General features: G+C 64.0%; 2 protein-coding genes across 2 annotated transcripts; one reads left to right on the forward strand and one right to left on the reverse strand.

Annotated features, from left to right (window-relative positions):
* Positions 1-460: 460 nt before the first annotated feature.
* On the forward strand, positions 461-11933 carry BESB_028120 (uncharacterized protein; the record flags this gene model as incomplete). The annotated part of the gene is made up of 3 exons (XM_029361486.1): positions 461-3739; positions 4072-4493; positions 5030-11933. The coding sequence occupies 3 exons, from the start codon at positions 461-463 to the stop codon at positions 11931-11933; spliced, it is 10605 nt and encodes a 3534-aa protein (XP_029215386.1).
* Positions 11934-13842: 1909 nt separating this feature from the next.
* BESB_028130 (uncharacterized protein) lies at positions 13843-14991 on the reverse strand (the record flags this gene model as incomplete). Its single annotated transcript, XM_029361487.1, has 1 exon — positions 13843-14991. One exon carries the CDS (start codon positions 14989-14991, stop codon positions 13843-13845), a length of 1149 nt encoding a protein of 382 aa, XP_029215387.1.
* Positions 14992-15710: the final 719 nt, after the last annotated feature.

Here is a 15710-nt window from a genome sequence, read left to right on the forward strand (position 1 = left end):
CCGTCCTGCACCGCTCCTCCAAGTCTCTTCTCCCAGTCTCTGCCGCGGCGGGATGTACGACGTTCTCGAAACGAGACATGACGTTTTTCTTCGGAATGTGGCGATAACCTCTGCATCTCGTGAGCAGCGAAGGACCTGGAAGGGAATGTAGAGAGGGCGAATAAGTTCAAGAAAGGACTAGACATGCATGACCAATCTGCATATGCGGACGGCAATTTGAATCATGTCGTGATATCTGCGCCGCAGGATACTTTTAGATCCGCGCGGAGACGCCCATTTCGTCCATAATGCTAGATTAACACGTGCCCTCGTCGCGCCGTCGCCACCGTCGCCTGAGACGGCATGCGCGAGGCTTCCAGATGTAAGTGAGAGCGAATCTCTGTCGTGCGGCGAGTTCGTACGCGCCTCTCCTCGTCTTCTTATCTTTTCATGCGTCGCCCTTTCTTCTCCGCTCCCCCAGATGTCCCTTCGCGACGACGCTGACTCTGCCAGCCCTTCATGGGACCCGGGCTCCACCGGCGTCGCCCCGAGCCGCAAGGCAAGCGGCACGGCAGCTGTCTCTAGCCCCTCTTCTTCCCCCTCTGCTTTGGCATCGGCTGGAGGCAGGGCTTCTTCTCCGGTCGCCTGGCCCCCGCGCTTGGGCGAGACGGGCGCCGCCGCGGAGCTGGACGCACCGCAGGCCTTCGCCGCGTGCTCCACGAAGCCGTCCTACGCCTCAAACTCGCCCTCTGGTGACGTTTTCATCTCCTCGCCTGACTCGGGGGCGGGGCGTCCGCGCCTGTTCGCCTCCTCTGGCGGGTTGGATCGCCTCTTCAACGAGCCACACGTGGCTTCCGTGAACACCTCCCGCCCCGCGCCCGCTTGCGAGGCGTTTGTTGGCGCCGCGCGCTCGCCTGCATCTGTGTCCTCCGCCTTCCCCGCCTCCGTCGCTGCAGTCGCGGTCCCCGCCGCGCTGGATGCGCCTATTTTCGCGGCTGCCTCTGCGCCAGACGCGTCGTCGTGCGCCATCGAACGCGCCCCCGAGGCTGACATCTGCAGGTTTCCCTCTGATGGTTTTTCTTCCTTCGCGGAGCGCAGTCGACGCACCTGCCGCGAAGACGCGGGCGACAACGCCGCCTTGATCTCCTTCGCGGAGAGCGGCGTCTACGGCGCGGCACCCCCTCATCAGGCTGTCTCCCCGGTCTTTCCCTTCTCGCCGCGACAGAGAGACAACCCCGCGCCGCCGCAGCCCGCGGCCATTTCCTGGAAGCAGCACCAGCGCGAGCTCCTCCGACAGCACTTGTGTCTGCGCCGCGCGCCGCGCGACGACCCGCCTTCTTGCTCAGCGGCCTCCTCCGCGCCCTTCGCCGCGTCTCCCTTCCCGTCTTCCTCACCTCCGTTCGCGTCTCCGGCGGCTGAGAGACTCCCCTTGCGGCTGGGCGCGACGACGCCCGCGGGGTCGCTTTCCGCTCCCGAAGACGGCGCGCGAGACACGAAGGAGGGACCTGACTCGCGGCGGAGACGCGCGCCGTCTGCGACGACGGGAGACAGCGAGGCCGCCCCCGGCGATGGCGACACAGAGGCGCGCGCGACAGGCAACAGAGCGAGACGCGAAGGGAAAGAGCGAAGAGATGCTGAGCCACCCAAAGGACGCGCCGCGACCCCGTGCGGCGCGCGAAGCAACGGGTGGCGATGCCGCATGGAGGCGCAGGCAGATTCTCGGCGCGAGGGAAACGAAGAGTGGAAGAAGCGACAAAACTGCCAACGGATAGGACAGGAGGCGCCTGTGGGACATTCGTGTGCTCACGCGTCGCCAGCGCTGTCGGTCTGTCTGCGTTCGGACTGCGCGCCGCGCGCCTCCGAGTTGCTGTTTCGGTACCTGAAGACTCGCAGCGTGCGTAAGCGGGAACGGTTGCTCGCCTCGCTGTGTATCTCGGGTCGAAAGACTCTTTTCGCTGAGCTGCTTCGTTTCTTTCACTCCCTCTCGCGCTTTCTCTCCGCGTCGTCTGCACCTTCCGCGAGTCCCTCGTCGGCGCCTCCGCCGGTCGCTCCGGCCTCTCTGAGCACCTCGCGGTCTGCGGAGGCAGCCTCCGCCGCCTCTTCGGCTGCCTCTCCTGCTTCGCCGCGTCTCTCGTCTTCCCGCTCTGCAGCTTTCTCCTCCTCTTCCTTCTCGTCCTCTTCCTCTTCCTCCTCTTCCTCTTCCTCTTCCTCCTCTTCCTCTTCCTCTTCCTCCTCTTCCTCTTCCTCTTCCTCTGCGCTGCCTTCCAGGCCGTCCCAGCCAGCAATCGCCTGTTCCTCTTCTGCGTCCTCGTTCTCTTCTTCCTCCTCGTCTTCGGCGGCATCGCTTCGTAGCCCCGTGGACCTCCTCGCGCTCTCGCGCTGGCGCTTTTCGCGCGCAGCCGACGCGCTTTTCCTGCTCTTCGAGAAGGAGCGGACGCGCCGCGAAGGGCTCGAGAGCGCCGGGCGCAGCGGGGCCTTCTCCGCCACGGGCGCGCTGGAGCCCGAGGAGCGAGACGAAGAAGAGGACGCCCGCGCGGACGGCGACGGCTCGCAGGACGAGCGCGGGGTTTATCTCTGCACGGAAGCCAGCCACCTTCTGGATGGAGCGAGGAAGAGCGAGAAGGCGCCCAACCGAGCCGACGCCGTGTTCTGTTCGATTCTCTGCTGTCAAGAGGCGCTCCTCGTGTTTGCGCTCCTGTCTCCGGAGACTGTCCGGTCGCGCTTTGACATTTCGCTGTTCCACCATCTGTTCCCCGAGCACCAAACCGAGGAAGAACGCACGCAGAGTGCGCTGGTCTTCTACTCCTTTCTGCTGTGTCTCCGCTGCAGCCGAACCCGCCCCGCCAGCTGCGGCGCGGGTTCGGCGCCGCACGCGCAGTCCGTCTCGCCAGGGATGCCGCAGGCCGTGGAGGGCGAAACGGGAACGCCGCCTACCGCGGCGGGCGCGCAGGCGGCCTCAGGGGCAGGCGGCAGATCCGTGGCCTCCTCCGCCGCGACGCCGGCAGCTTCCGTAGCAGGCTGCCGGCCGCTGTCGCGCGGCTCTTCCACCGTGTCGGCGTCGTCTTCCTCGTCCTCGCCAGCGCCGTCGTGTGCCTCCTGTCGCTCGCGATCGTCGTCGAGGAGCGCCGCGGCGAACTCCCAGTGGGGCGGCTGCTTCTTGTCGCTCTGGGTGCCTCCGCGGGCCCCCCAGGTGGGTGCGAGCCAGGCTGGGGAGCTGGAGGAGGAGCCGCGATTCGACATCAACGACCTACGGAACCTCGAAAATTCCGCGATGCGGACAGTCCTCTGCCAGCTGTGGACTGACGAGCTCGTCGGGCTGCCACGCCTCGTGCAGAGCGCCTCTCGAGACGGCGGCGCGGATGCGGAGAGCAGCGGCTCCATGAGCGAAGGAGGCGCGTGGAGCGTCGAGCAACTCGAGGAGAACTCCGAGAACGAGGCGCCCGCGGAGAGCGAGCCCTCCGGGGAGAGCGGGGCGCGAGAGGCGACGCCGGGGGACGGCGCGAGCGGCGCAGAGACGCCGCCGCGGGAAAGCTGCCGAGGACGAGCAGCAGTCGCAGACTGCGGAGCCCGCCGGCCGCAGGCGCCTTGCTCACGACGCAAGGTTGCGGGAGCCGACTCTCGAGAGGCGCGGCGCGGAGGGACGGGGAGAGGCGACCGGAAGAAGAAAAACAAGAGGAAAAACGGCAAAGCAGGCGAATCGAGAACGGCGTATGCGCTCCTCGCAGAGGTGCTTCCTGTCTGGTCTGATGACGTGAATTTGGTAAGGAGGGAAGCGACCTCGAAAACGCCGTCGGCTCTCAAGCTGGCGTTTCTAAGGCGACCGGCTGCTTTTCGGTCTCCGCAGAACAAGCCTTTTCTGACCTCGGGGCGCTCCCCAGTGCAGAACAGAGAGATCTATGCACACACGGTTTCCGACCCTAAGTGCCAGTCTCTCTTGCTCTCTCCCTTTTCGACAGTCCCTCATTCCGGCGGGCGTGGAACCCTGACAGAAGGAGCCATGCGGATCGTATGCCGTCTCCATGTCTCTTTGACAGCGGCTTGGCAGCCGGCCTCGCGTTCAGTTTGTTCCTCTTTGTTTCGCATTGTCTGCAGACGAGGGAGAGTTATCATCTTCTCAGAGATCTCGCGCGGCGCCTGCTTTCTCGTACTCGGCGGGCTCCGTGGGTCTCCTCGGCGTCACTCTGTGAGCGGCGTCGCCCGCCTCTCTTTGCCTCGCCGGCGTCTCCTTCCTTGCTGCCGTCTGGGCGGTCGCCGTCGCTGACGACTTCGCACTCGCCATCGTCTTTCTCCTTCCCCTCGACTCTGTCACGGGCCTCCTCCTCTGCGCTCTCCTTGTCGTCCTTTTCCTCTCGAGGCCTCGAAATGTTCTCTGCATTCATGCGGCGACTCGCCGAGCGGAAAGGCCGCTGCTCGCCCGCCGTTCTCCTCCTGCCGCTCTCGGCACTGGCCTCTGAGGCCGAATCGGAAACTGCGGCGTTCCAGTCGGTCTCGGAACAGTTCCTCGCGTCCAACAGGTGAGTAGGCGGGTGCACATCGCGAGGAAAGCAACGAGAAGCTCTGTCACGCGTTTCCGGCATTCCCGTCTCTCTTCTCGCCGTATTATATATATATATATATATATATATATATATATATATATATATATATAGATATAGATATAGATATCGATATATAAATATGTCGGATCGTGCCGCTTGCCCGCTGGGGTCTGCTCAAAGAGAGAAATTCTGCTCAACGAGCGTTCGAGGCCGGCCGTCGTCTCTGAGCGTCCCTCTTCGGGCGAAGACGAGACGTATCAGTGGGATTTTCATCTTTCTGTCTGCATGCGCATATGTGTGCGTACTGGGTGTATGGGTATAGGTATATATATATATATATATATATATACAGTTTAGTATATATACATATTTACGCAAATAAGTTTTCTTGCTTGCGGACGATGTGTCGGTTCACGACGGGAGTCCAGGAGATGTACGTAGACGCATGCGCAGCGCTCCATTTGTGGCGTTGCCTTGCGTTGCACTTTCGATGTCCCTGTTTGGCTATTCAGACTTTCGTCTGCGGATGTGTTGGGCACGTGGAAAACTTTGTGGACGTTCGCGGTCGGATTCGCCTTGCATGCGTATCCTGCGCTGCGCTCCTCTCCGGAGCCTGCGAGCGCACCTTTCGCGAGCTCGTCGTCTTCCGCTTTCTCTTCTTCGTTTTCTTCTTCGCTGTCCCGCTCTGCATCTTCTCACGCGTGGTCCTCTTCTTCGTCGATTCCCTCCTCGTCGTCCTCGTTTCCGCCGCCGTCCTCCTTCGCCTCGTCGGGGTCCTTTGCACTCTTCGCCGACGCGAACTCGCTGAACATCGTCGTTCGCTTTCTGTCGGCTTTCCTCTCTGCGCTGGTGCGCGCGGCAGGCGTTGCGCCTGACGCTGCTCCCTCTTCTGCGTCGCAGTTCGCCCCGGCCTCCCACCTCTCGCAGTCGTTTTCGTTCTCGTCTTCGAGTTCCTCTTCCTCGGGTTCCTCGTCCTCGCCGCCGCAGCCGCCCTCCCGCTTTCCGCCTTCCTCGCCTTCTTCGCACTTCTCACTTTCCTCAGGCATGTCGCAGCCGACATCATCTGGGGACTCCGCAGGGTCCAGGGCGGTTGCTGGACCCGCCGCCGCCGCGGCCGTCGTGCCGCTTCCCCTCGTGGAGCCGCGGACGCTCGAGAGCTGTCTGCATGCGGTTCTGTCCCCTCTCGCGCGGGCGGTGCAAAGCCTGCGCGAGAGGGAAGCAAGGGAGCAGAGACTGCGCGTGGCGCGCGCCGAGAACGCGGCGCCGATGCCCACAATTCGTCTCGAAGAGAGCTGCCTCGCGCTCGCCGATCCTGAACCCGAAGCAGAGGCGAAGGCCGCGCGAGGGAGGCTGAGCACTTGCGACCACGGGCGGGGAGGCGCGCCGCAGGCGGGGGCACAAGCGAAGGACGTCACGCCGAGCGTAGGCGAAACAGGCGGCGCTGGCGCCGAGCCGGCGGAGCTTTCGAAGCGTCAGAAGGCGTCGAAGCCAGCAAAGGATCCGCGAACGTCCTCGACGCGCGTCCAGCACACTTGCTCGTCGTCGATGTCCGTCTCGTCCTCGCCGAGTTCGCCGCTCGCGGCTGTGTCATCGCCGCCCTGGCCTATCTCGTCGCCCTTCTCCACGTTCTCTTCACGCTCCCAATCCATTTCCTGTGCCTCGGCGCTGTCTGCCCCCGGTTTGTCCTCCTGGTCGTCCTCCGCCCTCTCGGCGCGCGCCGCGCCGCGCGCGTCCTCGGTGGAGGAGAGCCTGGCGGTCGGGCGCGCGGCGGTGCTGCTCCTGCGTCGGCTGATATTCGAAAACGGTTCGACGACTGCGGTGGCGCTCCCGCTGGCTGCGCCGTCGCTGCTTTTCTTCGTTTCGTCGCTGCGGTCGCACGCGCACTCGTTGCGGCGCCACGCGGCGGCGGATCTGCCTCGCGGCTGCGCCCAAGCTGGCAGGGACGAAGAGGATCGCGAGGCGGAGGACGACGGAGGCCACGAGGAGGAGGGCCCCAGCAGGCAGGAGGAGGCCGAACGCGCCAGGCGTCGCAGCTGCGTCTTCACGTGCTCCTCACGCGAGAAAAACAAGGGGAAACCCGAAGACTGCATGCGGGACTCCCGCCTGGCTTCGACCTTGGCTGAAGACGCCGAGGCGCTTGCAGACGACATCTTCGACGCGGTGAGCGGAGAGGGAGGCGCCAGGAGAAGGAAACGGCGATCGCAGGGGGCGGGCGCCACACCGCAAGCGGCAGAGGCCGCGGCGCCCTCGACTGTTGTCGCGCTCGCCACACCGCCGGCGCCGACGGCCCCAGCCCCGGAGCGCGAGGCGAACGGCCGCGCGGCGCTCGGCGCGGGTCACGCGGCGGAGGGGTCCAGCGGACGAGCGGCGGAGGGATCGAGACCTCAGCCGCCCCCCTCCTGTGCGCGTCGCGGTCTGGCCGTTGGCTGCGCCTGTTCACGCGCTGCAGCCCCGAGCCTGGCGAGCGGGCGCCGCTCAGAACATGCGTACCGCGAGGAGTCGGACGAAGGCTCCATGGAGGGAGACAACGAGACTGGACAGGGAGGCCGAGAGAGACGCGAGGCAGGCTCGCCCTCCCCAGACCGCGGGGGGAGGAGGTTCGAGCCGCTTTCCGCGTGCCATCGCAGGATCAACGTGTCGTTCGTGGGGGACTCGGTGAGAGAGACGCAGACGCCCGCGAGTGCGAGCGCCCGAGCGGAGTCGGCCCCTGGCCTTGCAGGTCTGAGGGCGCTGCCTGAGATATTCCACAGGCACCGATTCCACGCGGAGCGACACCTGCGAAGTGAGACGCGCCATCCGATGTCCTTCGTCTCTCTGCGGTCGCCGCGGCATCACGTCGTCGTCCCGTGGCGGCACGACGAGGCAGCAGGCTTCGCAGGGGGTAGCGTGCGCGAGACGCGCGCGAATTCACCTCACCCGCAGGCGACGCCGGGGTCGCCTTTTATTCGGGATAGCACTGGAGGTCTGGAGAGAGAGGCCAGCACCTCCGTGCCGCCCAGCACATCAGAGAGGGAGCAAACGAGCAGCGACGAAGGCGCTCCGGACGAGGTGCAGGCGCGCGAGCTCGAGGACGAAACGGCGACGGCCGGCGAGGATGGTCAGGGCGAAGGGCCTCGCTCTCAGGAGGAGACGGAGGCGCCTGCGAGCGAAGGGGCCTCCCTGGCGGAGAGGCCAGCGGGCGCCGAACGAGTAGAGGCGGCGCGCGGGAGAGAGCAAGAAGGCACCGAGAAAAGAAGCCCAGAGCCGGAGGAGATGGAGGCTGTCGAGATGCATGCGCAGGGCGACAGCGTGGTGAGAGTCTCCCACGGAGAGGATCGATCGCATCTCGTCGCAGGTACAGCTGAGGAAGAAAGAGAGGAGTGCAGAGAGGCCGAGGAAGCGAGTCGCGAGCGGCCAAGACGGGAGAGGGAGGAAGAAGAAGAGACGAAGAAGCGAAGGACGCGCGCACCACGCACCGATGCGCCAGAGCGTGCGGAGGGAGCGGCAGAGCTTAAGCCTCGCGAAAGGAGAGAAAAGAAAAAGAAAGCGAGTAGGACGCCTGGCAGGCACGACGAGAAAGCACACGCAGAAAGGGACAGACAGAGGGGAAAGAGCTGTAAGCAAACCGCACTTCATGACGACGAAGTCGCGAAGGAAATCGAAAGGGCGAGCTCAGAACATGCGCCACGGGAGCGCAACGCCTCGCAGAGGGACCGTCTCTTCGCATCCAGTTTCTCGTGTCAAATGCTTCGCCGGCACTTGGGCCGCCACCCCCGCGTCTCGCACTCGAACCACGGGGGTTCCGGCGACGCCGACTCCCCTTCCTCATCTTTTGAATCTTCGTCTTCCGCCGCGGAACGTGGCGGCTGGTCAGAGGGTCGCGCAACAGAGTCGTCCTCGCCCCGGTCGCCCTCGTCGCCCTCGGCGCAGTCGCCCTCGCCCCGGTCGCCCTCGTTGCTCTCGGCGCGCTCGCTGTCTCCTGCGCCGGCCTCCGGGCGCGGGGGTCTGTCGGGGCACGTGGGGTCTCCCTCTGATCGGACGCCGGGCTCGGGGTCGGCGACGGGGGACACTTCGGGGTCCCTGGCGCCGCCTGGGGACCGTCTCCGTCTCCTGGAGCAGAAGCAGCTCGAGCGGCGGTCGCGGACGGCAGCCCTCGTCGCTGAGCGCAGAGCGAGTGCGGCGGTGCCGGCTGCCTCAGCGTCCTTCTCCTCTCGTCTACGAGCGCTGCGGAAGGAACGCGAAGAGGTCTTCTCGCGCTTAGGCGCTGCCCTCTCGGGACCTGCGACGCGGGCGGTGGACGTGCTTCTGCGACGCTACGCGCATCCGTCTTCCTCGTCCTCCTCCTGTTCGTCTATGTTTTCTGTCGCCTCATCGCCCCTGGTGCTTGCGCCCGCGGCGGGCGGTGTGGACGCCGGCTCAAGAACGCGTGCTGAGGGTAAAAGGAGTTCTGCGACAGGGATGGCGTCCGCGGCGCCGAATCCGACACGCGGCTCGGTTTCTCCGCCTCGCGCGGCGTCGCGGTCTGCGCTGGAGGGCAAGGACGACCGCGAGACGGCTCCGCGACGAGGGGGACGAGCTGAGGACGCGCTCGCGAAGGCCGAAGCCACGTCGGCGAGCTCGTCGCATGCAGGCGACGCCCCTGCGTCTTTGTTTCCATCGTTTGCAGGCGGCCTTCGCTCCCCGTCCCACGAAGGGAGGCCGTCGAGACACGCCGAGCGAGCGCGCTTCGACGAGGAAGCCCACGAGCGCCTCGAGGCGTCGCTTCTGCGCGTGCCTAGCCCGTTGGCGCTCTCCCTCAAATCCGGGAGGAAGCATGGCGCCGGCGACAAGGGCGACGCGACAGATGAGGAGGAGCTCACCCTGCTGCAAAAGCGACGCCTGGCGCGGCGGAGACGGCAGCTGCGCTTGCTGCGGCTGCTAATGCACCAAGATCGGCGAGAGCAGGAGAAGATAGACCAGATCGACCGAAGGCGCGGCAAGGCCTGGATGCATACAGTCCTCCGCAAGCAGACGCGGGAGAGCTGCGTGCGAAACGCCTCCAGTTCTTCTTCCTCCGATTCCAGCGACGATGCGGAGTGGCGAGAGGCAGACGCGCAGCGCGCAGTCGCAGCGGGGCGCCGAGGGCCTGAAGGAAACAATGCCGCTGGCGAATCGAAATCTAGCCGCACAGATGCAAGCTCGCGGTCAGCCTCAGCCTCTGTTCCCTGTGCGCGAGTCAAGGGCCTGAATCCATTTCTGCAGCGCTCTGCCCTCAGCCCCGGAGAGCCTCAGGGCGGCGAGAACAATAACGGACACAGAGGCGAACTGTTTCGATTCGTACCTGCGCCGTCGTCGGCGCCGCCGCCGTCGGCCTCCTCCTCCTCCTCTGGCAGCGGGCCTCGAGAGACGAATCCGTTCCTGGTTTCGTCGGCATCCTCGCCGGAGACCCCTGCGGGCGCGCAGGCCAGCGCCCGTCTGCCGGCGTCTTCGTCGGCGGCGCCCAACGCGCCTCTTCGCGCCTTTGCTCACGCGGATTCTGGGCTTCGGCACGCTTCTCCCTCGCGGGGCTCGCCGCCCTTTTCGGAAGACGGCCTGCAAGCCTCGCTGCGGAGAGCCGCGAGCAGCGGCTCCGCGGGCGAGGGAGCAACTGCGTTTCTTTCGAATCCCTGGTCAGTGGCTTCCCGCTCGTCGCCGCCGCTGTCTCCTCCTCCGGCGCGGTTGCTCGCTGCGTCGCTCCCGACCTCAGCATCGTTTTCCGCCCTCCGGCAGAGTGCCGCGCAGAGTGCCGCTGCCTCGCTCGCGCATTGGTCCCCGGCTGCCGGCACAGCGACTCTCTACGGGCCTTCGCTCTCGGCACCGGCGCCCGTCGCGCAGGCGCTCCACCTCTCTGCGCCGTACCTGCCGTTCCTGCCTGCCTTCTTCCCCGCCTCTAGGCCGGTCAACGGCGCTCCTCCGTTTCCAGCGTTTCACCGCCAGCCATTTCCTCACCTACCGCAGGCCGCTGCGGTGTTCTCGAGTCTGCCTGGAGAAGCGGCAGCGGCGCCCGACTTCGCGGCGGCGTTTGCCTCGTGCGCCGGCAACGGCGTGTATTCGGCGTCCGCTGAGGCCTTCTGCCTCGCGCCGGCGTCCGAGCCGAAGTCGCTGGATCTCGCGCTGCCGTTTTCGCCTCGAGACGCCGTCGCGTTCGATCTGTACGCAGCGAGGCCCGCAGACTCGCAGCGCTCGCGAGGGGGGTCGTCTCCAGGCTGGAAGGGGCGGCGCCGGCGGCCCGTGGGTCTTCGGAACCTGGGCAACACGTGCTACCTGAACAGCTTCCTGCAGGCGCTGTTTCTCTGCGACTCGTTCGTGGTGAATCTCTTCCGCTTCGCAGGCCGCCGCAGGCACGAGGGACAAGCGGGGAGTGTCAAGGTCCCCAACGTGGCTCTGCTGAAGGAGCTTCAGATTCTCTTTGCCGAGATTCTTCTCCTCGCCTCGGCTGGCGCGCTGTCGCCCGCGGCGCTGCTCGAGGCGCTGCCGGAGGAGTATCAGCACCAGCAGCAGCAGGACGTCTCCGAGGCGGCTCGGGCGGTCTTTCAGGGCCTCGGCGGCCAGGAGGAGGCGTTGATTCGCGCGGTGTTTTCCGGCGTGACTGCGCAGGTCATCCAGTGCTGCGCGTGTCGGCGGCAGAGTCGGCGCGAGGAGGTCATCCACGATCTCGACTTCCCCATCCCCTCGGAAGCCTGGGTGGACGAGCAGCGCGAGCTCCGCCTGCAGCAGCGGCGCGCGCAGCGCAACAACGGGCACGGCGCGAGCGCAGCGGGGGCGTCTGGGGCCTGGGACGGCCCTCGGCTCCAGGAGTTCTTTGACGCGTTTGTGAAGAAGGAGCGGCTCTACGGCGAAAACGCCTACGCCTGCGAGAGCTGCAAAGGCAAGCGCGAGGCGCTCAAGTGGCAGGAAATCGTCTCGCCGCCGGCGCACCTGATGATCATCCTCAACCGGTACTCCTGGTCCCTCTTCGCGAACGAGAAGAAGAAAACCTCCACGCATGTCCACATCGACACCACGCTCACGGTCGGCGGCTTCGTCTACGAGCTCTACGCCGCCATCATCCACGCAGGCGCCACGGCGAACAGCGGGCACTACTACTGCGTCGGGCGGCGGTCTGAGAGCAGCTGCGTGGAGGCGACGAGGACGCCGGAGGAGGCAACCGCGGACGCGCAGAGGGACGCGTGGCCCGAAGCCCGACGCGCCAGGCGAGCCGCGGAGCGACGCGCAGGCCTCTGGTATAAATTCGATGACAGCGCCGTCACGCAGGTGCACGAAGATACCATCAATGCAATCAGCCTCGACGCGAGAAGAGACGACGCGCCGTACATGCTGTTCTACCGCTGCGTCCAGGCGCCGCCCTCCTCCGCCTGTCTCGTGCCGCGGAAGGTGCTGAAGCATGCACAGAGGCGCCTGGAGAGTGACGTCGAGTGAGGAAGCAGGCAGCTACGCGAGGGAGCGGTGTGAATGGCTGTCAGGGGCCCAAACGGTCACAGAAGACCGCGTAACACCGAGCGGGAGGAGAAGGTGCGGCGACGATTGGAGTCCTCCGGAAAGGCAGGCAGCGATTTCGGCCGCCAATGCTTATGCATCCGGGATCCGATGCGAGAGACAAACAGACCCGACACGGCCTTCGAAGAGAGATTCGACTGTCCAGTCTCAAGGAAACCAGCCGTTTCGGATTTTTTCTAGTTCTTCTACCGGGACCTTTTGGGATAAGGCGCGACCCCTGGCTCGAGGGAGCACGAAGCCTGCTGGCTTCCGCCGGCCTCAGGATTCCTCCTGTCTTCACGCTGTGGTACGAGCGGCGAGCTGCCGCGGTTTTCACTCTTTTTGTCTTTCCATTTGTAGGGACCTGGCTCAGAAAGAGGCGACGTGCACCGCAGAATCCCCAGACTCTGCTACCGTGATGTGCGCGCAACATTGTAGCAATATGGACTCAGTCGCCCCTTCTCTTGTTTCGTTTTCGCGCTCACTTGGCGAAAAGAGAGTTCGCTTTCCAACAGAGACCGCCCCTGCTTTCACCGATGCCTTCAGGGCACGCCGACTGGCGGGGCGACCGCGTGGAGAGGCTTTCTATTCGTTGCTGCGACATCACTATCGCTCTGCGGCGCTGCGTGCGAGCGTGATGCGAATAGAGTTCAGACGTGTTATATAGAAGGACGAGCGACACGTTCGTGAAAAAAAAGTTTTTTCTCTCGTGTTGTGTGCCTTGATGTCGCCTCTCGGTTTGAACCCAATTGTTTTTGTTTGTGACGCGCGTTCCACGGGGAGACGGCGGAACGATAGAGTCTCTGCCGGCTCCACCCATGTCCGCACGTCCAACCCGCGGCTGAAGCATCGCGGCGCAACGCCTCAAAAAAGGCGGTCGTTAAAAACACAATGCATGCGGACCACGCGAGTTCCTGTCTGATGTGTGCGCCTGTAGTAAGACTCCCACGACTCTCTTTCAATGTTGCTGCTTCCTAAAGTCTTCCAGGCCTGCCTTCGGTGCCTGATGCTCTGTGGCGTCCTTGGAACGGCAGCCCCATCTCCTCGCATGGCGTATCGCCCTCAGCAGATCTCATACAAACGCATATGTGTATATATTCAGTTGCTGTGCTTCCGTACTTGTTAGCATATTATATATATATATATATATATATATATATATATATGCAGTACTTCGGTCACGCATGTGGCAGAATTTTGAACTAAGTGGGATCACTGACGCTGCAGGTCTGCGACTCGCCGCACGGCCGCGAATGTTCCCCTCCTTGAGTCCACTACGCATTCTGTCACCACCCACATCTGCCCGCCGCCAGTCGGCACAGCAAGACGAGCCACACTTTTGCGCACGCGTAGAAAAGTCACTCCTGGACCTTTTGTCAGCTTCCTCTCTAGTCTGCAGGGATTCAAAAACGCGACGGAGAGAGAAAGCCACGGCTACCCAAAGAGCTCTGAGCAGCTACCGCAGGGACACTGCGTGTTGGAGCCAGCGCCGTCTCCGTCAAAGAAAAAAGCGATATGGCGAACAGCCGCGTGCGCATGAGGTCATATTAGAAGGGCTTCGAAAAGAGAAGTTTGGATACACGGACTGAGGAAATGAAGCATGCATCAATCTTTGGCACCATCGCGTGCATTTACGCCATCGGCTGTCGAGCCGTCGCGCGCGCAAAAGCCCTATTCCCGTTTGAGTCACTCGTCTCGCATCCAGGCGATAAACGGAGGCCACGACTCCCGACAGAGACACGGGGCTCCCCTGGAGGGCTGCGTCACTGTGCGAGTGTTCGTTAGTCTAGCCGCAGCTGCTGCCTGCAGACGCGCGAGAGAGGCCGAGAACTCGCCTGCACCCGCGGCAGTCTCACGGCGAGACCAGAACGGCTTTCTGAAACGACCTTTGGCGGCAGGACCAGCTGCAGAAGCAGGCAAACATCACGAGGCACACGAGGAACCACAGAAACAACATGTACTCCTGAGGGCCGCTGAGAAAAGCGTTCCAGAGGTGATCCACGCTGAACCCGGTGTAGCCCTCGGGCGGTCCAACCTGAATAGTGCTCGAGGCCTGCAGCCGCCGAGGGCGAGTCGCCGCGTCCGGGACAGCATGCGCCGGGCGCCATGCGGAGAGGCCGCGCCCCGCGTGAGGAGACGAGGAGCCCGAAGCGGAGCCCCGCGCGGGCTGCGGCGTCGCGAGGAAGAAACGCGAAAGCGACAGACGCGATGAAAGCGACAAGCCGGAGGGCGGCGCATCCAAACGCGGAGTGGAGACCGCGGTCCGGCCCGGCTCCAGGCGCGGCGGGGTAGGCGCCCCGAAAGGGACTCTGTCAATAGAAAAAAAGTAGGAAGGCGAGCGCCAAGACGGCGGAGACGAAGGCGCGTAGGAAGGGAGGAGGAATCGCAGCGGAAGAGTCAGTAGGAAGAAGACGGTGAAACCGGCCGCGAGGACAGCCAAGAAGACAAGTGCCGAGAGAGGCAAGAGCCGAGCGTACCGGCGAGGCGACCCCCGCAACAATGAAAAAGACGCGAGTGATGAACGTTTCGGCGCTCGAAGAAACGCGAAAACCCAGGCAACGACACGACGAAGCGGCAGAGAGGAGGGTGTGCGACCTCCGCTTGACGCTTCGTGGTCTGACCTTCGAAATCTTCTCTCTCCTCGAGAAGGAAATTCGCGAGAACGGCACGCGCAAGACGAATCCGCCGTGTGCGACAGCGACGAATGCGGGCTGCGAGAGTCGTTTCCCTCGCCTCTGTGGCGGTTCCGTCGCCCTGAGACATGCGAAGAAGAAGGACAAGCGTGATACTCGGTCTCCATGCGAGACTCGCGAGCGGAGTACGTGGAAGCGCCAGAGGATCGTGAAGAAAAAGAGTGCGAGGCAGAGCTGTGAGACGTCGCAGGGACCGTGACACGGGGCGAAGGTGCCTGCCGACCAGAAGAACGGGGCTGCGGCGAATAAGACCTCACTGAGCCAGCGTGGCGAAGCCGTGAGGGCGAGAGACTGCCGGGAGGCTCCATCGTGCCCGATGTGACCACGCAGGACGAAGAAAGAAACGAAAATGCTCGCGCGCCTCTCGAAAAAACAGTTCTCGACGAGAGACAACGCATGCAGGGAGATCTCCGCAGCCAAGTAGTCTTTTCCTGAACTCACTCACCCACCAGAAACGCCAAGCGCCTCGCTGGAAAGGCGACATCAAGGCCAAAAGCCAGGATACAAGGACGAAAATAAAGAATCCACGAGGGGGGCCGCTGAAAGGCGATTTAGATTCAGCCAGAAGACGTAAACTCGCGAAACAACGCGTAGAGTTCGGACGGAACACGAACGAGGTCTCTTCGCTGCAACTGCGAGCACACCGGTAGCCGAAGCGCGTGGCCCTGAGGGGAGAAAGAAGAAGAGACAATCGAATCACGTCCACATGACACTCTGCGTGAAGTTGTGTGCCTTACTCGTTCACCCGCTGGGAAGAATGGCGCTGTCTTTTGCCTCAGTCTGACCTCGCAGACAGCCTCAAACGGACAGCTCGGCAAGCGCGGCGAGCCTTTTTACAGGCCGCATGCTCGAGAGCAGAGCTAAGCTAGCGCGAGGGACAAATCGACGCACAGTCTTCTGCGCCAATTATCCATTTTTCTCCTCTATTTCGTCTCTCGGCCGCCTTTTTCCATGTAGACTCACGCAAAAATCATGGTAGGGTCGATTTCCGGTGATCTGGGTGTTCGATACCCTCCTGTCTCCAGTG

The sequence above is a fragment of the Besnoitia besnoiti genome (assembly GCF_002563875.1).
Source record: "Besnoitia besnoiti strain Bb-Ger1 chromosome Unknown contig00015, whole genome shotgun sequence".
In the NCBI taxonomy this organism is placed as follows: domain Eukaryota; phylum Apicomplexa; class Conoidasida; order Eucoccidiorida; family Sarcocystidae; genus Besnoitia; species Besnoitia besnoiti.